Source organism: Helianthus annuus, chromosome 10 (genome assembly GCF_002127325.2).
Source record: "Helianthus annuus cultivar XRQ/B chromosome 10, HanXRQr2.0-SUNRISE, whole genome shotgun sequence".
NCBI classification, from domain to species: domain Eukaryota; kingdom Viridiplantae; phylum Streptophyta; class Magnoliopsida; order Asterales; family Asteraceae; genus Helianthus; species Helianthus annuus.
Genome location: NC_035442.2, coordinates 144,451,856 through 144,476,249, shown reverse-complemented (window position 1 = coordinate 144,476,249; position 24,394 = coordinate 144,451,856). Strand labels below are relative to the sequence as shown.

The window sequence follows — 24,394 nt, the reverse complement described above, 5'->3', positions numbered from 1 at the left end:
AAATCTCATTCCAATCCGGTCTTCGCTTAATCATGCGTTTTGAACCGTAAACCTTTCCTTAAAACTAACCGGTCTAAGTTACGACTTAAATAAGACCCGTTAGGAATCAAATAGGTTAATAACACCTTCGTTCCAGATTGAGAGCCCCAGTAGAAGTACTTGCGCTTGCTGATTAGAATATACGGCTGAGTATAAATTGCTTTTGCTAGCTCAGGTAAATACTTTTAACTTATTTTCCCTATACGGGCTTGGGACACGGTGTTATAATAATACCGCTTGGTCGGGTATTGAATGTTTAGTCGTATTGTGATTAAATTATTGAGGTAACCCGCTTTAATCTGTATTGTTTGAAATAAAAGCCTTTAGGGGTTAATGACCATGTCCCGGATATCCCTGACATCATTGTATTATAAAATGGCCACGCCTTATGCACGAGGTGTAGGCATACCTCTGACAGTGCATAAGGGAAACGGTATCTCACTCTCTTGTGGGCCTATACTTGTGGCGTGTCTGTTAATCTTGACTCGATTTCTACATCGGGCCCTGAACGTACAACGAACATGTAAATCTGTATACAAGATTATAAAGATAGTTGTCCCAAGTTATAAAAGATATGTTGTGCCTTGTGCATTCAAATCAATTTTATTAAACCTTTTCAAATGAGTCGGTTAATTGTATTTACCAGTGTAAACTGACGTATTTTCCAAAAAGGGTTAAGTGACAGGTACTTAACGTAATTGGCTGGAAGCTCAGGGCGTTAATAAGGAATCTTGCAAGTTCTAGATGCCTAAAGTCTGTTGAACAGTTTTCTTTTATTTGATCCGCCTGTGGATCCTTTTTCTTTCCGATATAATACTTTGACATTACTTTATATTCGGAATGTAATATATTTATCTTTTGCTTCCGCTGTGCATTTATATATTGTATTGTTTGACTATGATGACATCAATTACGTCACGATACTCCCCACCAGGCCCACCGGTGATACGTGGAAATTCGGGGTGTGACAAATCGGCTTCGATCTATCTGTGTAAGAAATTTTTGAATTGTGTTTTATGATCTGAGTTTTTGAATTAAGTCATTGTGTTTTACAAAAGAATGAAAAACACATTTTTTTGTGCTTTTTGTCCATTGCATTTTTGAAACAACACATTTCTTTGTTTTTAGTTCATTGCGTTTTAGAAAAAAAGACATTTCTTTGTGTTTTTAGCTTATTGTGTTTTAGAAAAAAGGGCATTTCTTTGTGTTTTAGTCTATTGCGTTTTAGAAACAAAACATTTCTTTGTGTTTTTAGTACATTGCGTTTTATAACACAATGAAAAAGAAATTTGTTTTATGCTTTTAATCCATTGTGTTTTATAACACAATAAAAAACACAACTTTTATGTTTTTAGCCCATTGCGTTTTAGACCTGGAGTGTGTACTAACATGATCATGTTAAAACATAAACATGATCATGTTAAAACATAAACATGATCATGTTGTGAAATCCAACCCATTGCGTTTTAGACCTATAGAATGAAAGAACATGATCATGTTTAACAGAAGCATGATTGATGCGTGTCAGTGTGTATATAATTTTAGATATATTTTTAAGCCCTTTTTACACTTTTAGCCAAGTTTTAAATTTATAAAACACGATATTTACTAACACTAAACACACATATGGGCAAGTGCACCCATCGTGGACGTAGTATAGTGTTGGTAAGATACCGAGGTCGTCCAAGGACACAAGAGCTTTTAATACCGGTTTATCCTCAACGTCTAATCAAATCAAAAAGTTAGAAAAATGTTTTAAACTAAGAAAAATAAAAACTAACTAAATGCTGAAAAATAAAATAAAATAAAAACAGATAGACAAGATGAATCACTTGGATCCGACAAGTGTATTAGTATAACCTTTGATTATTTTCGCACTTTTGCACTTGTTTAAGAGATTATCTTAGTTATTGTAGTAGGCCCCTTTTTCGGAGGTGACGTTACCCTCAACCCAGTAGTTTGAGTCAGCAAGGATACAATCCTAAAGGGTTGGATTATTGAAAGATAATGAATTAAGTTATTAATGCAAATTATGGTAGGCCCCGCTTTTGGCGGTGACGTTACCCTCGGCTAAGTAGTCTGAGTCAGCAGGGATACAGTCCTAAATAGCCGGGTTATAGTATTAATAGTAGTTAGCTTATGAGGGGGTCAAAGAGTTTGGATCCCCGCCATCCAATACCTATGGGCATTGAAGGAGATCCTACTAAATTTGACCCAGGTCCCAAGCAGGACCTCTAAACGCTGAACAAGGGCAAGACCTTTACCAAACCGTTCCCTTAACCCCCGACCAGGTAGCCAACATACCTCCATATAGACCGTGGAGATATGAATGGTGAAAATCTTTTATTTTATATAGACAGTAAAATAATGCCAAGACACCACGGACAAACGATAAGGAAAGATCACCTTCAACATAAGTAACTAGTTATTAAAGTCATTAATACAAAACCAAATAAAAAGTGCAAAAGATTAAAAATAAAAAGTATTATACTAAACACTTGTCTTCACCAAGTGATGTAAGAGACTTAGGCAAACATGGCCTTGATTGTCAAGAACTCTTACGATCAATCTTGGATCCCGAGACGACTCACACACTCTATGATGGACAATGGATGATGGTGGTGGATGATGGTGTTATGGTGGTGATGGGTGGTGGATGAAGTGTGAGAGAGGTGGTGTGCCAAGGGATGAGAGAGAATGAAGCCAAGCTCCTCTATTTATAGGCTGAACAGAACGCTGGACACGGCCCCGTGTTCGCTGAACACGGCCCCGTGCCCGTCTGACAGTCTCTCTCTTCATTAATTGTAATTGCGAATTACAATTAATGCGCCTGCTGTACTTTCAACACGCCCCCGTGTCCGCTGGGCACGGCCCCGTGGTGAGCAATGGAAGCTTCTACTGGTTTGTCTTTTCTGCTGCTTCCTGGGCACGCCCCCGTGTTCACTGGACACGGGGCGTGTTCAGGCTCTGTTCTCTTCTCTTTGTCTTGGGAGGTGCCGTTGAGGGTCCGGGCAGTTCACTTTTGTTCCTTTTCTTGTATTTATGGTAGATTTAGTAGTCTTTTTGCTTCTTTTGTGATTTTGAGCTCATTTCATCCTGAAAATACAAAAGGAAGACAAAAACACTCTTTTTCCAACATTAGTACTTAAAAAGGGTTAGTTTTATGCCTTAATTGATGTGTTTTATATGTTGCATTTTACACACATCAAATACCCTCACACTTGAACTTTTGCTTGTCCTCAAGCAAAACTCTTTTAATGTGGCTTACACTCCCAAATGGAATAGGTAGAAGAGAAGTTTTTTTTTAACCTGTCCTAGAGTGTCGGGAATCCAAGGTTTGTATAGGTTCTATTTTTATTTTATTTACAATCTTATTCGTCATGGTTTATTTTGAACTTTTCATAAGATAAACTATTTAATTTGGCATAGCATGCCTTATTAAAATTCCATTTATATACAAGTTCACATACCTCACGGGAGATCACTCAATCACTCGGCCGAAGGTGTATATTTAAGTGAATCGCTCGAGAGCGGCACGGATTTACATTTTCCATATGCTTGCCAAGCGATCAATCCTCCTCCTTTTTAACTTTTACCTTTGTAAATATCAAGAGGTCTTTTGGGGTGAAGGCTTGGGTTTAAAGGTGGGTGGTTGGTTAGTGGTTAGTAAAAAGGGCGAAAATTGTAACAAGTGTCGGTTTTTCGTGAAATACCTTATTTTTGGTGACATTTATTTTTTGAAGTATTTCTCAAACAAGCTTTTTGTAGCTTTATGTTTGTTTTTTTTGACTTCATCATAAATTTTTTTTTTTTTTTTTTTTTTCCGTCGTCACGTAAAGGGTATGTTTATGAAAAACCGAGTTTGTTACTAAAATAAAGGTGAAAAAATGAAAAAGGTTTTTGATGGGTAGAAAATTGTTTTGGGGGTAATGAAATGAAAGGTTTAGGCTCAAAGGGGTTTTCTAGGGGGATTTTGGGTAGGTAAAAAAAAAAATGAAAAATAATGGTTTTGAAAGAAAAATAGTTAGTCCTAATGCCTCCATCATTTACTTACTTTGGTTTAAGTTGGTAAGGACCGGGAATGTATCGTCGTGGCAAGTTCTAGATTTGTAAAGACCGAGCGGCTATTCACACAAGAAACGAAAAATGAGCATTTAATCTAAATATGTGTATTTTTATGCTCAATAAAGGCTCAAAAACTCACTTTTTGTGGGAATGGGTTTTTAATGTGAACAAGCATATATAATCGAATTTTAGCTAGACTTGTTATACTGTTTCATAATTTTCTTATGTTAGTTCTTTTTATCACGACGCTATCGGTTGTAAGTTTGTAAAAATATAACCCTTTTATAACTTGTTATTCCCAACTTAAACTAAGACAAGTAAATAAAAAAATGAAAAAGTTTTTGAAAAAAATTTGGGGTGTTTAGCGGTTCCAATAGAGTTTTGTGTAAGGCTTGTTTTAGGATTTTGCAAAAATTTCAAGGTTTTAGCATCCCCCCCACACTTAAATTACACATTGTCCTCAATGTGTCCAAAAATAAAGTTTTTGGTTGATTAGAATATGTAAAAGTGGGTTTAAAAACAAAGATTTGTGTCACTGGCACTCTGGACACGGCCCCGTGTTGACCGGGCACGGCCCCGTGGTCAAGTGCCAGTATCAAAAATTATAGAATTGAAACAGAAGCCTGGACACGGGGGCGTGTTCGCTGAACACGGCCCGTGTCCAGTTACCTGAACTGGGAGATTTCCTGCAGGGGGCTCAGCACGGGGCCGTGTTGGTTGGGCACGGCCCGTGTGGAGCCTTCTGTTATGGAGATTTTTGTCGGTTTGTTCTGTTCTTCTGCATGGTTCCATTTTTTTCTCGTTCCCTTTTTCATCCATTACCACCATGAGTGTGTTTTATTCTGCAAAAACTAAAAGATTAAACTTAAACTAAGGATAGGTCCGCGGAATGCCTCCGTGGTGCGCCACGTTTATAAGGGTCCTTGGCTAGACCCAATTCCCGGTCACACGTCATTTGATTGGGGTGCCTTGCCTCCCAAGTTACACCGTCGGAGAGCGGCATCCAAGCTTGAGTCGATAACCTTCATGTAGTGGACCGGGTCGTCATCCTCTATTCTTTTCCCAACTCCGAACTTTACCTCATCGTCCCCGTACCTCAACGTTAGTGTCCCTTCATTCATGTCCACTACTGCTTGTGCGGTGGCAAGGAAAGGCCTCCCTAGAATAAGAGGGACCTCGTTGTCTTCCTCCATGTCGAGTATGACAAAGTCAACAGGATAAACAAACCTGCTTACCCTTACCAAGACATTCTCGATGACACCTTGCGGGAACTTGACCGATCGATCCGCGAGTTGTATGCTTATTTTTGTGGGGCTTGTGGTTCCCAAGCCAAGCCTTTTAAACATTGAAGAGGGCATGAGGTTAATGCTTGCCCCTAAGTCGGCCAAGGCATTGCGAACGGGAGATTCCCCTATTGAGCACGGAATCGTGAAGCTTCCGGGATCGATCTTCTTTTGGGGTAGTTTATTGAGTACGAGGGCAGAGCATTCTTCGCCTAAATTAACTAATTGTAAATTCTCAATTTTCTTTTTATGTGTAAGGAAGTCCCTCATAAATTTAGAGTATTTGGGCATTTGGGTTAGGACTTCGATAAAAGGAATATTGACATGCAATTGTTTTAGCAAACTTTCGAACTTTGCGAATTGCTCGTTGGTTTTTTGACGAATTAACCTACCGGGGTACGGAACTCGAGGAGCCTTGGTAGGCTCTGTTGATGGGGGAGGTTCCTTCTCCTGCAGATGTGTTGGCGTTGATTCTTCCGCGGTTGGAGGTACTTCTGCAGGCCCTACGGTTCGGTTTCGTAGCGTGATGAGGTGAACTTGTGCCTTCGGGTTGGTTTCGGTATTGCTGGGTAACGCGCCTTGTGGTCTTTCGGAAAAATTTTGAGCTAGTTGATTTATTTGTTTTTCTATGTTTTGAATGCTAGCTTGTTGATTCCTAAAGTTTGATTCTAATTGTAGGAATCTTTCCGAATTTTTCTTGTCAGTGTCAGAGACGAGGCGAGATATAGTATCTTCGAGCCTTTCTCTCCCACTTTGTTGTTGAGTGAAATTTTGTGACTCATTTCTTGGTTGCTGAAAGTTTGTTCGTTGTGGTTGTTGGTTACTACTATTGCCGGGCTCCCTCCAACCAAGGTTTGGGTGGTTTCGCCATCCTTGGTTGTAGGTCCCCGTTGGAGGACCCGACGGCCTAGGTCTATTATCAATGTAGTTTACCATTTCTTGTTGATCGTCCGTTTCTTTCATGCAACTCCAATTTTCATGTGACCCACCACACCCCTCACAAGCCATGACCGAGACTGTTTTTGTCATTTCTAATTTTTTTATTTTTGAAGAAAGGGCCTCGATTTGGGCTTGTAAAGAGGTGTTTTCGTCTACCTTATGGGCGCCCGGGGCAATAGTTTTATTTCCCCGGGGGGTGTGCCACTGAAAATTGGTTTGAGCAATTTCCTCAATCTGATTATATATTTCGTGTGGGCGTCGATTACCTAAAAGTCCCCCGGAGCTAGAATCAAGTGTCTGTCTAGTATGTGGCAACAATCCATTGTAGAAAGTGGATACTTGTTGCCATATCGCGAGACCGTGATGGGGACACTTGCGTAGTAGCTCCTTGAACCTTTCCCAAGTTTCATATAAGGATTCCCCGTCTTCTTGTGAGTATGTGTTAATTTCAGCCATTAATTTAGCAGTTTTAGAAGGAGGGAAATACTTATATAGAAATTTTTGGGCTAGTTCATCCCAGGTGTTTACCGATCCAGCTGGGAGGGTGTTGAGCCAAGCTTTCGCTCGGTCTTTTAGTGAGAATGGAAACATACGAAGGCGGATGGCGTCGTTTGATGCTCCATTGATCCGAAATGTATCACATATTTCTAAGAAATTAGTTATATGTAGATGGGGATCCTCGTCCGCGAGCCCGTGAAAGGTTGCGGAGTTTTGGAGCATTTGTATCAAGTGCGGTCGAAGTTCGAAGTTATTAGCTTCGACATTCGGGGCATTGATAGCGGCGCCGAGATTACCTACGGTGGGCCGTAAGTAATCCATGAGGGTACGTTGGTCCGCCATTGGGGGTGGGTCACCCGAAACCTTCTCTTGATTTTTGGCTTTTAACCTTTTTCTGAGAAAGCGTTCGGGTTCTTCTAATGGTTCCTTTATGTCTTTATTGGAACTGGAGCTCATACACTACGTGAGGTTGGCGTCGGGTTCCAAGTCCTGCAATAAAAACAGAAAAGAACATTGGTCAGAAGGTTCACCACGGCCCCGTGTCCAGCGAACACGGCCCCGTGGTCGGAGTTACAGTGGTTGTTTTTCAGATCCCAGTTACTGGAAGTTGGACACGGCCCCGTGTTGCACCGACACGGCCCCGTGGTCAGCCTTCTGTTAACTTGAAAAACAAAAACTGCCAGTAATGTTGCTGAGCACGGCCCGTGTCCGACCAGGCACGGCCCCGTGCTGAGCTCTGCAGAAGCTGAAAAAATCTAAAAAAAAATCCTAAAAAATTAAAGAAAAATAAAAAGATGATTAGGCCGTTGATTCCTAACTTTCTTAAAATCCTTGTGTCCCCGGCAACGGCGCCAAAAACTTGATGCGTGTCAGTGTGTATATAATTTTAGATATATTTTTAAGCCCTTTTTACACTTTTAGCCAAGTTTTAAATTTATAAAACACGATATTTACTAACACTAAACACACATATGGGCAAGTGCACCCATCGTGGACGTAGTATAGTGTTGGTAAGATACCGAGGTCGTCCAAGGACACAAGAGCTTTTAATACCGGTTTATCCTCAACGTCTAATCAAATCAAAAAGTTAGAAAAATGTTTTAAACTAAGAAAAATAAAAACTAACTAAATGCTGAAAAATAAAATAAAATAAAAACAGATAGACAAGATGAATCACTTGGATCCGACAAGTGTATTAGTATAACCTTTGATTATTTTCGCACTTTTGCACTTGTTTAAGAGATTATCTTAGTTATTGTAGTAGGCCCCTTTTTCGGAGGTGACGTTACCTTCAACCCAGTAGTTTGAGTCAGCAAGGATACAATCCTAAAGGGTTGGATTATTGAAAGATAATGAATTAAGTTATTAATGCAAATTATGGTAGGCCCCGCTTTTGGCGGTGACGTTACCCTCGGCTAAGTAGTCTGAGTCAGCAGGGATACAGTCCTAAATAGCCGGGTTATAGTATTAATAGTAGTTAGCTTATGAGGGGGTCAAAGAGTTTGGATCCCCGCCATCCAATACCTATGGGCATTGAAGGAGATCCTACTAAATTTGACCCAGGTCCCAAGCAGGACCTCTAAACGCTGAACAAGGGCAAGACCTTTACCAAACCGTTCCCTTAACCCCCGACCAGGTAGCCAACATACCTCCATATAGACCGTGGAGATATGAATGGTGAAAATCTTTTATTTTATATAGACAGTAAAATAATGCCAAGACACCACGGACAAACGATAAGGAAAGATCACCTTCAACATAAGTAACTAGTTATTAAAGTCATTAATACAAAACCAAATAAAAAGTGCAAAAGATTAAAAATAAAAAGTATTATACTAAACACTTGTCTTCACCAAGTGATGTAAGAGACTTAGGCAAACATGGCCTTGATTGTCAAGAACTCTTACGATCAATCTTGGATCCCGAGACGACTCACACACTCTATGATGGACAATGGATGATGGTGGTGGATGATGGTGTTATGGTGGTGATGGGTGGTGGATGAAGTGTGAGAGAGGTGGTGTGCCAAGGGATGAGAGAGAATGAAGCCAAGCTCCTCTATTTATAGGCTGAACAGAACGCTGGACACGGCCCCGTGTTCGCTGAACACGGCCCCGTGCCCGTCTGACAGTCTCTCTCTTCATTAATTGTAATTGCGAATTACAATTAATGCGCCTGCTGTACTTTCAACACGCCCCCGTGTCCGCTGGGCACGGCCCCGTGGTGAGCAATGGAAGCTTCTACTGGTTTGTCTTTTCTGCTGCTTCCTGGGCACGCCCCCGTGTTCACTGGACACGGGGCGTGTTCAGGCTCTGTTCTCTTCTCTTTGTCTTGGGAGGTGCCGTTGAGGGTCCGGGCAGTTCACTTTTGTTCCTTTTCTTGTATTTATGGTAGATTTAGTAGTCTTTTTGCTTCTTTTGTGATTTTGAGCTCATTTCATCCTGAAAATACAAAAGGAAGACAAAAACACTCTTTTTCCAACATTAGTACTTAAAAAGGGTTAGTTTTATGCCTTAATTGATGTGTTTTATATGTTGCATTTTACACACATCAATGATCATGTTGAAACTGGACCCATTGCGTTTTAGAAGACTGAAAGAACATGATCATGTTTAACAGAAGCATGATCATGTTGAAATTGTAAGGTGAGGTACACTAAACTAACATGATCATGTTAAAACAAAACATGCTCATGTTGTTGTGTAAGCCAACCATTGCGTTTTACACCTGGAAAGAAAAACGATGTAACTAACATGATCATGTTAAAACAGAAACGTAATCATATTGTGAAACTTGCGTTGCGTTTTAGACCTGCAGTACATTTTAGAAACTAAAAGAGCATGATCATGTTTAACAGAAGCATGATCATGTTGAAACATAAAACATGATCATGTTAAAACAGAAACATGGCCATGTGAAACCCAACTGCGTTTTAGACCTGGAAGAGGTGAGGTAAGTCCTGTTAAAGAACATGATCTTGCTAAGATAGAAACATGACCATGTTAAATAGAAGTCAAACCCCATTACGTTTTAGACCTGGAGTGTACGTTTTAGAGACCCGGAGCGCAAAATGTTGGAACAAAAACATATATAAAATGATTAAAACTTACATAACTAAAAAGTTCATTATCTTTAGAGGTTAAAATAGTCATTTTTTCCCTAAAGCTTTTGGCTCATTCTAAACGCTACTAGTAGGAGCATTCAACCAAAAGCTTCAAACTCCTAACCTAAAAGCTTCAAGCTTCTTCAACCAAACAAGGCTTATATCTAAAAAGCTACCAGCTATCACCTTGTAGCCACCAGCTACTTTTGCCAAACATACCCATTGTATTCTTATTACGTGTTCGCTAATAAACTTGTTATTATGTTATGAGTTAACTTTCGTTTTACTCCCTGTGGTTCGGTCATTTTAACGGTTTTGTTCCAATAGTTTAAAAATAGTCATTTTCATCCCTGATCTTTCGAGTTTGTCGCTAGTTTGCTCCCTGGCTCTAACTCAGTTAAAACGTTCAATTAAAAGTAGGGGTATCTTGGAAGTTTACTCCCTGGATCTAACTCAATTAAAACATTTAGTTAAAAGTCGCGGTAGTCGTGGTCGGCAAGTGGTAGTTGCAGGTGGTGGTGGATGGTGGTGGCCGGTCAAAAGAGAGGTTGGAAAGATGGGGATCAGATGATAATTACTTATATACATGTAAGTAAACAAGTTATAGGTTTATTTAGGTGAAACGATTTACATACCCTTGCTTTTATTTATAAAATTACCAAAAAAACCTTCTAGTTAATAGATTTTTTGGATGGAGTTAGAGGCGGGGAGCAAAATGACGATACGTTAGAAAAAACAGGGAGAAAGATGACTATTTTTAAACTATTTGGACAAAACCGTTAAAATGACAAAATCACGTGGAGCAAAAAGGAAGTTAACTCTTATTGTTATTTTCATGTGACTCGGCATGAACCCAAAAAAACTAGCATCTCTGCATGATCATTTTCATGGACAGAATCTAGTGATTCCCCATTCTGTATTATCCTATCCACACGAACAACACCAATTTCTCATGGCGATACAAGTGGATTTGTGTTCATTTGAACAAGTCAATCTCCAGTATTTACGGGTCCCTAGCGATCAAAACTTTATGATCCATCCATTAAACTCCGTTAATTTTCGGTTTCATTCTACCTTCCTTATCTTTCAAAATTCAACAACAACTTTCCACATTCTGGTTGCCTAATGGCTAAGGCATCAATCGATGCTCAGTTGAGGCGTATAGCTCCTTCAAAAGTTTCTGAGGATGACAAGCTTATTGAGTATGATGCTTTGTTGTTGGATAAGTTTCTTGACATTCTTCAGAATTTACATGGGGAAGCTCTCAGAGAAACGGCATGTTTCTACCACCCCTTTTCCTTGTTTATGCGTTTTACATGTTTTGATTTGACCGTCCGTTCGTCACTCCATGTATATTGAGCATCAAGTGTTCGATGAAATGTCCCAGTCACATGTTTTATTCATTAGTGTCTTTAAAACATACTCTTATCTTAAAAATTCATAAAAAAAAATATAGAGAATGTTTAGAATGTACCTAATCCTTCCTCCATCCGGTTTTTAAAACAGAGAAAAATGTAGTGATGCTACCGTGAATATCTAAGTATAGAGATTTACTATTCATTCTCTATATAAATCACTATAAAAATTTGTGAGCGTAGTTGTCAAAAGCGCAAGGAGTAAAGCCGCAATGGGTGAGCCTTGGGCTTAGACGCAAGGAGCGTAAAAAGCGGGGGCCTGAGATAAGCAAGACGCATAGCATAAACATACCATTTTTGGGGTTTTAGACATGTTTTAGGCTTGTTTCAGGTTTGTTCCAGGCCATTTTTGGATGTTACAGACTGATTTACCCGGAATTTTCAGGATTTGGACGGAATCTGAACGAAATATAGCTGGATTCTAGCCTGAAGGTCGCTGGAGCGCCTAGATAGCAGCGAGGCATTCCCCTGTGCCTCGCCTAAGAGCCTAGGCGCGCGCCCGAAGGGCTATTGACAACATAGTTTGTGAGTATAGATAGATAGATATTGAGAATCAGATATTGGGGGCTTTTAGAAGATGAAAAAAAATTAAAGATGAATATGAATTTTAGTTAAATTATAGAAATAAGAGATAATAATTGAATGTGAATTAAGGAAATCCCAAATTTCAAGTGTGTGTGTTTTTTTAATTAAAATGTAATACTATAAACGGTGTTGATAATCACAGCCCCAGAGCTAAAGAGATGCATGAATAAGTGTATTTATTTCACCAATTATGAAGCACCTTGAGGTGGTTATGTTTAAAATACCATAGTTCATACACGTAACTCCTCTGTTCCATCAATGTTACTCTTTGTTGGTTGTTTAATCCGTGGCACATAAAAAATGTTATCGTCCTATTTTTAAGTAGGTTCAAGAATGCTATGAGCTTTCTGCCGGATACGAAGGAAAACATGACTCCAAGAAACTGGATGAACTTGGAAATGTCTTAACAAGCTTAGACGCCGGGGATTCAATCGTCATCGCAAAAGCATTCAGTAACATGCTTAATTTAGCAAATTTAGCCGAAGAAGTTCAGATTGCTCATCGCCGAAGGATCAAATTAAAGACTGGTGATATTGGTGATGAAGCTTTGGCGGCAACAGAGTCTGATATAGAAGAAACCCTCAAGAAACTTGTGAATAAGCTTAAAAAATCCCCTCAAGAGGTTTTCGATGCGTTGAAAAATCAAACGGTTGATTTGGTGTTCACTGCTCATCCGACTCAGGCTGTGAGGAGATCGTTGCTTCAAAAACACGGAAGGTGTGTCCTCTAATTCTTTGAATAAATCATACTTGTTACGTGAAACACTGTTATTATAAGCAATGACGTTAAATTTTGAAGTTTGAAACTTTAATGGTGTTTTTGTGGCCTAAAATAAGTTGGGTTACTTTATAGTTATCAAGAAGTTAACTTCCACATGTTTCTTACTTTTTAGTTTCTTTGTGCTCTTAGAATTCGGGACTATTTGGCCCAGTTATATGCCAAAGACATCTCTCCTGATGATAGACAGGAACTGGATGAGTCGTTGCAGCGTGAAGTAAGTATTAATGCTTCACTTAAGTTGTTATTGACTTTGAATGCCAATTGTGTATTAGCCAAAATGGAAAGTGACACACACACACACATATATATGAGTACGATGCCATTTCCGTCCCTGAGATTTGGCCACTTTTGCAACTTTCGTCCAAATTTTTCCGCATCTGGATCTAAAAGGTTTGAAATCTTGCCATTTTCATCCGACTCGTTAACTCCAACCATTTTTCTCCGTTAAATGAGGGGCATTTTCGTCTTTTAGACAATTTTATTAAATTTAAAAACATAGAGGTGGATCTTTATTTTCAATGGTGTTTTTTATTTTAATAAAAAATGTCTAAAAAGACAGAAATGCCCCTCATTTAACTGAGAAAAATGGTTAGAGTTAACAAGTAAGATGAAAATGGCAAGATTTCAATCTTTTTGAATCTAGACGCGGAAAAAAACCTTTGGACGAAAGTCGCAAAAGTGACCAAACCTCAGGGACGAAGATGTAATTTTACTCTCTCTCTCTCTCTCTATCTATATATACACGTGTACATCTTTAACATCAATTAAGTTTCTACTTATAATACTTCTAAGTTTCTATGTAGTTATCAATTCTTGAAAGTGGTTCTTTTGACGTTAATGGTCCAAGAAGGCGGATAATACATTAGACTATTACGCAGACAGTAATAATATTTTCTGCCGTCACAATTTCTTGAAACAACATGTGTTGCATACTGCAACCATGATAATACACCATCCTTTGTTGTGAAAATTGCAATATGATTTTATGCATTTTAACGTAGAGGTGTTTGACTATTAGTCAAATGTTAAACTAGTGACCACTCTGAATTTAATCTGTAGATTCAAGCTGCTTTTCGCACAGATGAAATTCGTAGAAATCCTCCGACCCCACAAGATGAAATGAGAGCCGGAATGAGTTACTTTCAAGAAACTATTTGGAAAGGAGTTCCTAAATTTTTACGACGTGTTGACACTGCTCTTAAAAATATCGGGATTAATGAACGGGTCCCATACAATGCACCTCTTATACAATTCTCCTCATGGATGGGTGGTGACCGTGATGGTATGTTTTCTATAACATTAATACGCTTAATTTCAGCAGGCATTGCGGAAAACTAGTAATGATTTATTATTTTTATTTTTTTAAATATTCAGGTAATCCTAGAGTAACACCTGAGGTCACAAGGGATGTTTGCTTACTTGCAAGAATGATGGCTGCCAACATGTACTTTTCTCAGATTGAGGATTTAATGTTTGAGGTATGCAAATACGTCGAAATAAAATATATATATAATCCAAGACGTCACTCCCACTTTATGTAGTTTATTTACTTTTGCATCATGTTTGTCAGTTGTCCATGTGGCGATGTAGTAATGAACTTCGTGTTCGGGCAGAAGAAATCTATAGATCAGCAAGGAGAGACGTAAAACACTACATAGGTAATCAATGTTAACAGTGGTTTTTTTACCGCTGTTATGTCAAACACTAAATAGAAGTAATTAGCGATTACGGAAATGCTCGCTTTTTTTTCTTCAGAGTTCTGGAAACAGGTTCCTCCCAATGAACCATACCGCGTTGTTCTTGGTGATGTGAGGGATAAGCTATATAATACACGCGAACGGTCCCGTCATCTATTAGCTCACGGGTTTTCTGACATTCCAGAGGAGTTCGCTTATACCTATGTTGAACAGGTATAATCATTGCAGGTTGAAAACAGTTGGGTTGGGTTGACATGAAAGACTTAGTTCTTTATAAATAATTTGCCTCTCAAAAATGACAACCATTATATTATGTTATATGAATAATATTCCAAATCCATGAGTAGATAAGATTAAGGAGGTTTTGGCAGGAAGTTCGTTTATGTTGGTTTATTAAATTAAATAAACGAAAAAACATGAACAAAATTATCTGTTCATTTAATTAAACGAACAGACATGAACACATGTGTTGTTCGTTCATTTATGTTCGTTTATACTATAATAAATACATATTGAGTTATATTTATATAAATATAAACATAAAAGAGGTTTTTTTAACTACTTATATACATATAACTAATTGATAAGTGGGCTTTCCCATATAACTTATCGTAATTAATCAATAATTTATATAAAAAAGCTACTTTATGTTTGTTTATGTTTGGTCATTTATGTTCATTTGTGTTGTTTTATGTTTGTTAAAATTATGTTTGTTTGATTATGTTCGTTTAGGTTTTAAACGAACAGACATAAACGAACGGACATAAACGAACACGAACATGCCCATTTTCTTAATGAACGGACACAAACAAAATGGGTTCGATTATATGTTTGTGTTCGTGTTCGGTTAAAGTTAAATGAACAAACACAAACATGCCTCTGTTCATGTTCGTTTGATTCGTTTACAGGCCTAATTTCACTTGTTAATAGATAAATCATAATTAGAAATTCATAAGTAAATGGATCGTCATTTCCAACTCTAATTTGAATATTTGATTGCTCCCAATTATATTTCAAAAATTGGAAAATTTTGCAGTTTTTGGAACCGCTTGAGCTATGCTACAGATCACTATGTGCATGTGGCGATAATGCGATTGCCGATGGAACCCTACTTGATTTTCTAAGGCAAGTATCCACATTCGGGCTCTCACTTGTAAGACTCGATATCCGTCAAGAATCCGAACGCCACACGGACGTCTTGGACGCCATTACCCAACATTTGGAAATCGGGTCATATCGGGAATGGTCCGAAGACAAGCGCCAACAATGGCTTCTAGAAGAACTAAATGGAAAACGTCCTCTTTTTGGGCCCGATCTCCCGCAAACTGAAGAAATCACAGATGTTTTGGATACATTCCATGTGTTAGCCGAACTCCCATCTGATTGTTTAGGTGCTTACATCATCTCAATGGCTACATCACCTTCTGATGTCCTTGCAGTTGAACTTCTTCAACGTGAATGCCACGTTAAAAAACCGTTACGCGTTGTTCCCCTTTTTGAACGGCTTGCGGATCTCGAAGCCGCCCCTGAAGCCATGTCGCGTCTTTTTTCAGTCGATTGGTACAAAAATCGAATCCACGGTAAGCAAGAAGTCATGATCGGATACTCCGATTCGGGAAAAGATGCGGGTCGGCTCTCGGCTGCATGGATGCTTTACCAGGCTCAAGAAAAGCTTGTTGAGGTGGCGAAAAAGTACGGTGTTAAGTTAACCATGTTCCATGGACGCGGTGGGACCGTTGGGAGAGGAGGTGGGCCCACCCATTTGGCTATACTGTCCCAACCACCTGAAACCGTTCACGGGTCGCTTCGAGTCACGATTCAAGGCGAGGTTATTGAACAGTCTTTCGGTGAGGAGCATTTGTGTTTTAGAACACTTCAAAGGTTTTGTGCGGCTACACTTGAGCATGGGATGAACCCCCCTGTCTCGCCTCGACCCGAATGGCGTCAACTTATGGATAATCTTGCAACCTTTGCAAGTGAAGAATATCGTTCTATTGTATTCAAGGAACCACGATTTGTCGAGTATTTTCGTCTTGTAAGTATCTCGGAAAAAAAGATTTATCTGTTTTAACTGTTCAACATTTTTTATATAGTAGGTCTATACATGGCAAGATAGAAGGGTCAATCGGGTCAGGGCAAAACGGGGTTAATGGTTGAAACAAGACATTTTTAAATGAGTAAAATGCCAAAATCGTCCCTGAGCTTTAGTCATTTTTGCTTGTTCCATCCAAAATGACTTTTTTGTGCATTTGAGTCCTTCAGGTTTGCATTTTATTGCCATTTTCATCCTTGAGTTTGGCAATTTATTGCGACTTTCGTCCCTCGAAATTTGGCCCTCAGGGATGAAACTGCAAGATTTCAAACTTTTTGGATGAAAATGGCACCTCGGGGACGAAAGTCATCAAAGTGGTCAAACCTCAGGGACGAAAATGACATTTTACTCTTTTTAAATACATCTTGGAACGCGCCATGTCGGGTTGGGTTTATCCGGGAACACTTTTGTCTTTTTTTTTTATAAATAACTAATGTGTTACTTATCACTTATGATAACATAAACAATATATACAATGATAAATTTATAATTATGCATTAAAATGCACTTAGGGCGGATTTCAACCTGTTTGACCCCTTTGACCCGTTTCTCTTCTAGCTAATATAGTTTTTATTTGATCCAATGGAGATAAAACATAACCTAATATAGATATATAAAATAAGATATTAAATGAATGTTGTTTTTTCTTGTATTTTTTTACAGGCAACGCCCGAAACAGAGTACGGGCGGATGAATATCGGTAGCCGTCCATCCAAAAGAAAGCCAAGCGGTGGCATAGAATCGCTGAGAGCCATTCCTTGGATCTTTGCGTGGACCCAAACGAGATTTCATCTTCCTGTTTGGCTCGGTTTTGGTGGCGCGTTCAAGAAAGTCATCGAAAAAGATTCCAAGAATCTTTTGATGTTACAGGAAATGTACAAAACATGGCCTTTTTTCCGGGTCACTATCGACTTGGTAGAGATGGTGTTTGCTAAAGGAGATCCCGGCATTGCCGCTTTAAACGACAAGCTGCTTGTTTCTAGTGATTTGTTAACGTTTGGAGAATCGTTACGGAATAACTACGTTGAAACCAAGAATCTTCTCCTCCAGGTATGAATCTTGGTTTGACTTTAATGACGTTCTATATAACCGCTGACCTTTTTTGCGTTCATAGATTGTTGGACATAAGGAACTTCTAGAAGCTGACCCTTACTTGAAACAAAGGCTCAGACTGCGTGATGCGTACATAACAACCTTGAATGTATGCCAAGCGTACACCCTGAAACGTATTCGTGATCCAAACTATCATGTGCAGTTAAGGCCTCATATCTCTAAAGATGCGCCTGAGCCAAGTAAACCGTCTGATGAACTTATTAGGCTGAACCCGACAAGCGAATATGCACCAGGGTTGGAGGACACACTCATCTTGACCATGAAGGGCATTGCTGCGGGAATGCAGAATACCGGTTGATCATTTGACGTTTATTGCCACATTTTAAGGTTGTTTATAGATAGGTTATGATTAATAGTTGAGTTAAATTGTTGTTGGGTGATCTCATGTAGGGAAAACTATACCCTTATAGTTCACTTGGTTTTCTACACCATTGATGGTTACTTCATTGATGAAATGGTTGCATTTTTCTATGAATAAATGTGTGGTGTCCACAAAACATCTAGTCAAACTTATGTAGGCATTATTTATAGGATTACTTGATCTCTAAGTTGGTGATTTTAGTTTCATAAATCCATTAGGATCAAAGTAAGGTAAAAAAATGAATAAACATTGATACGAATTAGGAGGTGTGGAGTGCATGCTTGTTCAAGTATTCTGATCTCTAGTAGCTAGGAACCTCTAGGGTTCCAAGGGGGCATTGACCACTGGCGTGGTCAAGGGTTGTGCCATTGGTTGACCTAGAATTATACAACATGGGTCGTGTATGATAACCATTTTTTTCCTTTTACATTTGTTGATGTATAAAGATAAAACATTTTTTACCAATCAATGTACAATACTTAAGGATATTATTTCATATTTAAAATATCATGAGCTAAGTTTTAACCAAGAGTGCATACATGGAGATGGAGATGACTGACCAAATGACAAACTAACAATTAAGACATAACTAGCCTCTCTTGCATAATTAGAAGTTTCTCGGCTTATGTTTCATATTACTAAAAATAAAAAAAATATTAGTAACATGTTATAATGAGAAATATTCAAAGCCATATAATAATCAATGTTCCTTAACATACTCCATTCAGTTAGAGTATTTTGCTCTGGCCGAGGAAAAAGTACGACAATAACCGCTGAGTTTGACAATATAAGGTTGTAACGAAAAAAATCTAAAAAACGAAAGGTAGAAACATGGCGACGCGATAAAAGAGGGTTGGTGGCAAAGGAAGGCGATGCACGACACTTGTCGATCATAGAACACCATGTTATGAAGATTAATGACATGCAACGACTCATCAAAGAAAAAAAAATAAAAATAACGCGGAGAATGAAGATGTAAAGGGTTGGCTTGAAAATAGGTTAGTGCATGACACATAATGTGGTAGAAGGCGACAATCGGATCAATTGCATGTAACAACACGTGTCTACCATAACCGAAGTAAATAGTAGTATAGAACTAATACGGCTCGTTAACAATCACCAAACAAAACGAAACAACAATTTGCCCAATATGATGACATGCTAAAAACATAAATAGACGTCTTTTAAATATGTCAATATTGCGTGAGCAAATGAAATGCTATAAGAGAATCCTAGGCATTGATATTTTGTGCATTTTAATATTGTTAACCGTTCTTTATAAAATACATTGAATATGGTTATAGAAAAATAAATATAAATATAAATACATATCTAATAAATAAAAGCACAATGGGAAAAAATCTAACTAAGCTAAAAGCATATTTTCCTTAACAAGTATAGGTGATTTTTGTGAAAAAAAAAACAAGAAAAATTAAAAACTTGTGATATGAATCATAATTGGTTGTACACAAATTTTTGTAAAATCAGAAATTGAGTATATAAGAAATCATATTCTATTCACGACACAACTACTTTATATTGTATTATGATTTTGACATGTAAACTTGAAAAAATAAGTTATATCGAATGAGAGATAAAGGACGAATGAAACAAAAAGGAAAGAACAGAAAAAGAAGAGCTACAAGACTAGATACCAAAGAATCAACCAAAACTAGGAAATCAACAAAAGAAGAGAAGAAAGAAGCTCGACCAAGGGTTTCAAACGAAACTGATTGACAACCAAAAGAAAATTTTCCTCAACAGGAAAATAATACGATAGCTAATTAGCAGCGAGAGCGTACTTATAATTCTCATTTGATACTAAGATTTATGTAAAACTCATAAAAAGGATCTAAGCTACACATTCACATATTCAAACTTTAAATATGCTTCATAGGTCTTTAAAAAACAACTTTGGATCAACTAAAAAGTATCGTTGTTGAACAAAAATAAACTTAAACCCGGAGGACATATCCTGCAAATTTACTAAATCAACAGCAAGAACCAACAAGTTTTCAAAAACCGAGCCCCAATTTGCAATTTAGAAACCAATAATCGACCTCTTCACCGAAGCTCGGCTCACGGCTACAGAAGATCGTCTCAAATCCATAATTTTTTTATTAATAATATTAATCCCCCACACTTTCTCTCTCTAGAAAACCCTCACTTTCTCTCTCTTCGCAAAATCTCCGGTAGCGTAAATCTTCCCCTCCCATGGCGAACAGCAATCTACCTCGAAGAATTATCAAGGTATTAAATATTAATTAACACGAACGAATTCGTGATCTCACTCTTCTGATTCCTATTTCATTTCCTCGATGTTATTTGTATCTATAGTTACAATTCGTATATGTTTGTATATATATTGTTTGTTTCATATTATTCGATCGATCGCCGTAGTATTTGTGCATCTGAAACCCTAACTTAGGTTTTGACTTTGTTGTGATCCAGGAAACGCAGCGGTTACTCAGCGAACCAGGTGAAGTTGTTTTTGTATTTGTATTTTTTTGTGTGTATGTTTATTTAATTTTGTGTGTTTTGGAATTTTGGTGACTGAATTTGCATGTGGATCTAGATCAGTGTGAGTCTGTGTTGTTAACTTGTTATTTGGAAGTGTGTTTGTGTTTATTGTTTTTGATTTTGGTTGGTGTAGCTCCGGGGATAAGCGCGTCGCCGTCCGAAGATAATATGCGTTATTTTAATGTTATGATCCTTGGTCCAACGCAGTCTCCTTATGAAGGTGATCTAACTTTAATTGCATTTTCAGTTTTAGTGTATTTATTGTTTGTATGTTGCTTAATATGTTTGAAATGATATTAGGAGAAGAATGATATCCTTGTATGAAATTATGTTTAGGATGAATAACATTAAAGAAGTTGCCTTTCTTGAACTTAGATAGATATCATACCTTTTTGTTACTAATTTTGTTTGAACGAATGAGCTTCATTATGACTTTGTTATGTCAACCCTGGTATACACAATTAAATTCAAGTTTGATATTGGTTTTGTTACTAATTAAACCTTGACTATATAACTTCGCAAGTACTTGTTATAAAATTTGATTCAAGCAAATCACAAAACAATTGACTTTTAGAATGGAAAAGTAATTCGATAAAAGTTTTCTTTCTTCGTTCGAAGGGGGTTGGGAACGTTTTGGCTCATTTATATTTTCAGTGATATTTTACAGCTGACGCTGAGTATCAACCTCATGATGGAAAGATTAAATCGCTGGTGTGTCTGCGATTTCATGATCTCATTTATTGTTGTTTTAATTCGTTAGTTATCCGCTCATGATGGACTGGATGTATATTGACACGGCTCTTTTCTTATTTCTATGAGTGAATTACTAGACTAGTCACCAGTGTTATATAAATTTCCAATGGGGTATCTATAAAGTTGGGGGAACTTCTATTTTATGCGTGCTTGATTCTTTTTACTCTGGTTGACTTATAGGAGGAGTTTTCAAGCTGGAGTTGTTTTTGCCAGAAGAATATCCCATGGCTGCTCCTAAGGTACATGGATGTATACCGGTGCATGCTAGTTAGAATGTTTTTCAGTGTCTTTATATGAAGATTCCTGTTATAAGATTTGGTGTGTGTGTTTTTGATGGAAGTGAAAGTGATACGTGATGCTTGTTGTAAGGGTATGGGTTTGATGAAACATGGGTTTCTTCAAACCTATTGTGAGGGGTGAGTTTTCTTTGTTCTTTTCTTTTAGACTTGTACTCATTTTCAGTCCCATTTACAAATCAAACACAACCTTGATGTTTTATTCGGAGGGTTTTGGTGATGGTAATTGTTGTTATCTTGTTGATCGATCATCAACTAGCGTTGTTATCTCATTTAAAGTGCCTTCTGAAAGTTGCATTGGGTGAAGGAAATTATACCCTCACTAATGATAAGTATAATTAATTGATGATATTCTATGACGAGTGAGTTAACCAATTTGTTTATCAGTGTATTGTAATACTGTATATTTTCGGTTGTAACTTTTTTCCTTTCACATTATGAGGGAAGCTATCTGTGATGTTGTATATTATGATCTTTTTGCTTGTAGTTCTGTTGATTAATATATTAATATGTCAGTTTTCTCTGTGCTAGTATACCCATAATTATCATCTATCATTCTCTTCAGCTTAAATGAGCTAATTTTGATCTCACCATGTTCCTTTAATTTTGTTTCCATCTATTTATGAGGGTTTTTTGTAGGACTAGTGCTTTCTCATGATCAATAATGATAACAGAATGCAAGTAATCCTTTCCAATATGGCAATATCATTACTCGCCCCTTCCATTCCTTTGTCATTTTCTTCCAGTCAACCAAATAGACCCCGAATTCCAGAATGTTCCAACTGAGTCAGATGTTGCATTTACTTTATTTTTTTTGTTATATTTATCTTGTTAATTGTTTTCCGTTCATCAATGCATAATCTCGATGCGTCATCTATGCTGGACTACCAAAGGCATTATGCTGCTTGTTTTACTGTGGTTAACTAGACGACCCATTTTGTTAGTAGTGTATACTGTTTAGTAGATGAATATTACATAATCTATATGAGGTTCCAGCACTACTTATTTCATTTAGTTATATTCAAGTTTCTAGTCGACTATGCCATTCATATGCTTTTAGTTGCTTCACTTCATGCATGGATCCTTTAATCTTTTTCAAGTTGCATGTTGTAATGCTAATATATTTTACCATACTGAAACAGGTTCGGTTTCTTACGAAAATTTACCATCCGAACATTGACAAGGTTTGTCTTGCATGTCTCTTATTTCTAGTTTCTGATTTTCTCATGCTTGCTTGTTTGTTTCTTAGTATCGGTTTTGTGTGCAGCTTGGTAGGATTTGTCTTGACATCCTCAAAGACAAATGGAGCCCCGCTCTTCAGATTCGCACTGTACTCCTGAGGTATAACTGTCCATAGTTTCATTGGTTTAACCGTTACCCACAGATTTGATTTTACTCCTGAAGTTTGACATTTGCATTGTTTGAATTGTACTGGTTAGTATTCAAGCTCTTCTAAGTGCTCCAAACCCAGATGATCCGCTCTCTGAGAACATTGCGAAGCATTGGAAATCTAATGAGGCTGAAGCTGTTGAAACAGGTACACTTCATACTTCATAGTAAACAGTTTTTTCTTTCTTTTTTAATAATTCTTTGGATAATACACAATCTGTTATAAAAAATTGTAATATTATTGTACACTACAGCAAAGGAGTGGACTCGTTTGTATGCAAGTGGTGCCTAATGGAGATGCGGGTCACTATGTTGTTTTTAAGAAAATAACAGTGTATTTGGTTAGGTCTTGAAATTCAAAACTTGAATGCTGCAGTGTTGTTCACTTTCTTGTGTTTTTCGAGATAATATTGTAATTCTGGTTAATTAACTATGTGAAAGAATAGTGTGGGTAAAAGGGTTGTTTTGATCTGCATCCCAAAACTGGGATGGCTTTGAAAATTAAGAGATTGATTCCCTTTCTTGCTATAGTAAAAACTTACTTTCCTTAATAAAGGGGCGACTCTGGTTTGAAGATTCAAAATGGCGTAAGCTTTAGGCAAGTGTCGCAGAGCCAAGAATTACGAGGCTATATCGGCAACCCAAACTTTTCAAAGTTGATTACTTTTTGAAAAATATTTTAAACCATCTCGGTTTTTTTTGTTTTTATATGTAACTAGTGTCAGACTGGTTTTGTGTTGCAATGTAGAGGGGCGGACCTAGAGTGATAGAAGGGGTAACCTTTGTTGCCCCTTAACGCCCCGGTGACGCTCTGACGGTAGTGTAAATTTTGGAAAATTTTGACGTTTTTCCGATTTCGTTACCCCTTTTTATAGAAATGTTACCCCTATACGGATTTTTTAGATCCGCCACCGACACTATATGTGTTGAAGTGTTGTTTCTAGATCTTTTAAAACATCGGAAGAAATCCTTTTCTCCTCTATCTATTTCAAAATGAAAACCATTGTCTAGTTGTTTTCAAACCGCCTGTATACATGGTTTTGTACACCTTTGAAAATGAAAACCAGTGTTGACATGTTGTCATATCGCCTGTATACTCGTTCTCTAAATCGTCATGTGGCGTTCTTGAATTTTCAAGGCCCAGCCATTCTGTCTTGGGTGTGATTGACGTTTACTGGTTTGTGCCGTACACCTTTGAGTAGGGCGTCAAGAAAGGCTGCTAAGGAAGTCGAAAGTTATGGAGACGCTCTTAGAACCCTCATCTGCCAGTTGACGTGTTACCAAAGGATGCGAGCATATTGTTGATTTAAGAGATTGAAATTAGGCTTGTTACATAGACATGCTAAGGTCGAGATGCCCACCTTTGGTTTTAGGTTAGAAAGTTATATTACGATTATATAGAATGATGCATAAGGGTGGAGGGTATAGTCAATCACCCTAGGGTGTTTGAGTGAAATCCTACCCAA

The 24,394-nt window shown here is 37.8% G+C and overlaps 2 protein-coding genes across 2 annotated transcripts; both read left to right on the top strand.

Moving 5' to 3' along the window:
* Window positions 1-10,782: 10,782 nt before the first annotated feature.
* On the top strand, window positions 10,783-18,118 carry LOC110885880 (phosphoenolpyruvate carboxylase 2). The gene is made up of 10 exons (XM_022133600.2): window positions 10,783-11,202; window positions 12,253-12,644; window positions 12,837-12,921; window positions 13,767-13,989; window positions 14,082-14,185; window positions 14,278-14,365; window positions 14,463-14,617; window positions 15,441-16,439; window positions 17,160-17,546; window positions 17,611-18,118. Exons 1-10 carry the CDS (start codon window positions 11,053-11,055, stop codon window positions 17,905-17,907), a joined length of 2,880 nt encoding a protein of 959 aa, XP_021989292.1. The 5' UTR covers window positions 10,783-11,052; the 3' UTR covers window positions 17,908-18,118.
* A 1,923-nt stretch (window positions 18,119-20,041) lies between these two features.
* LOC110885878 (ubiquitin-conjugating enzyme E2 35) lies at window positions 20,042-23,433 on the top strand. Its single transcript, XM_022133598.2, has 8 exons — window positions 20,042-20,220; window positions 20,422-20,449; window positions 20,624-20,710; window positions 21,424-21,482; window positions 22,682-22,723; window positions 22,807-22,880; window positions 22,979-23,076; window positions 23,183-23,433. Exons 1-8 carry the CDS (start codon window positions 20,185-20,187, stop codon window positions 23,218-23,220), a joined length of 462 nt encoding a protein of 153 aa, XP_021989290.1. The 5' UTR covers window positions 20,042-20,184; the 3' UTR covers window positions 23,221-23,433.
* The last annotated feature ends 961 nt before the right edge of the window (window positions 23,434-24,394 follow it).

What these genes read in the sequence shown, in the direction of transcription:
- LOC110885880 (XM_022133600.2), top strand. Translation starts at nt 11,053, where the DNA reads ATGGCTAAGGCATCAATCGATGCTCAGTTGAGGCGTATAGCTCCTTCA. An exon ending in TTGCTTCAAAAACACGGAAG is followed by an intron (nt 12,645 to 12,836) that starts GTGTGTCCTCTA and finishes TTGTGCTCTTAG; the next exon opens with AATTCGGGACTATTTGGCCC. An exon ending in GATGGGTGGTGACCGTGATG is followed by an intron (nt 13,990 to 14,081) that starts GTATGTTTTCTA and finishes TTAAATATTCAG; the next exon opens with GTAATCCTAGAGTAACACCT.
- LOC110885878 (XM_022133598.2), top strand. Translation starts at nt 20,185, where the DNA reads ATGGCGAACAGCAATCTACCTCGAAGAATTATCAAG. An exon ending in ATCCCATGGCTGCTCCTAAG is followed by an intron (nt 21,483 to 22,681) that starts GTACATGGATGT and finishes ATACTGAAACAG; the next exon opens with GTTCGGTTTCTTACGAAAAT. An exon ending in ATTCGCACTGTACTCCTGAG is followed by an intron (nt 22,881 to 22,978) that starts GTATAACTGTCC and finishes TGTACTGGTTAG; the next exon opens with TATTCAAGCTCTTCTAAGTG.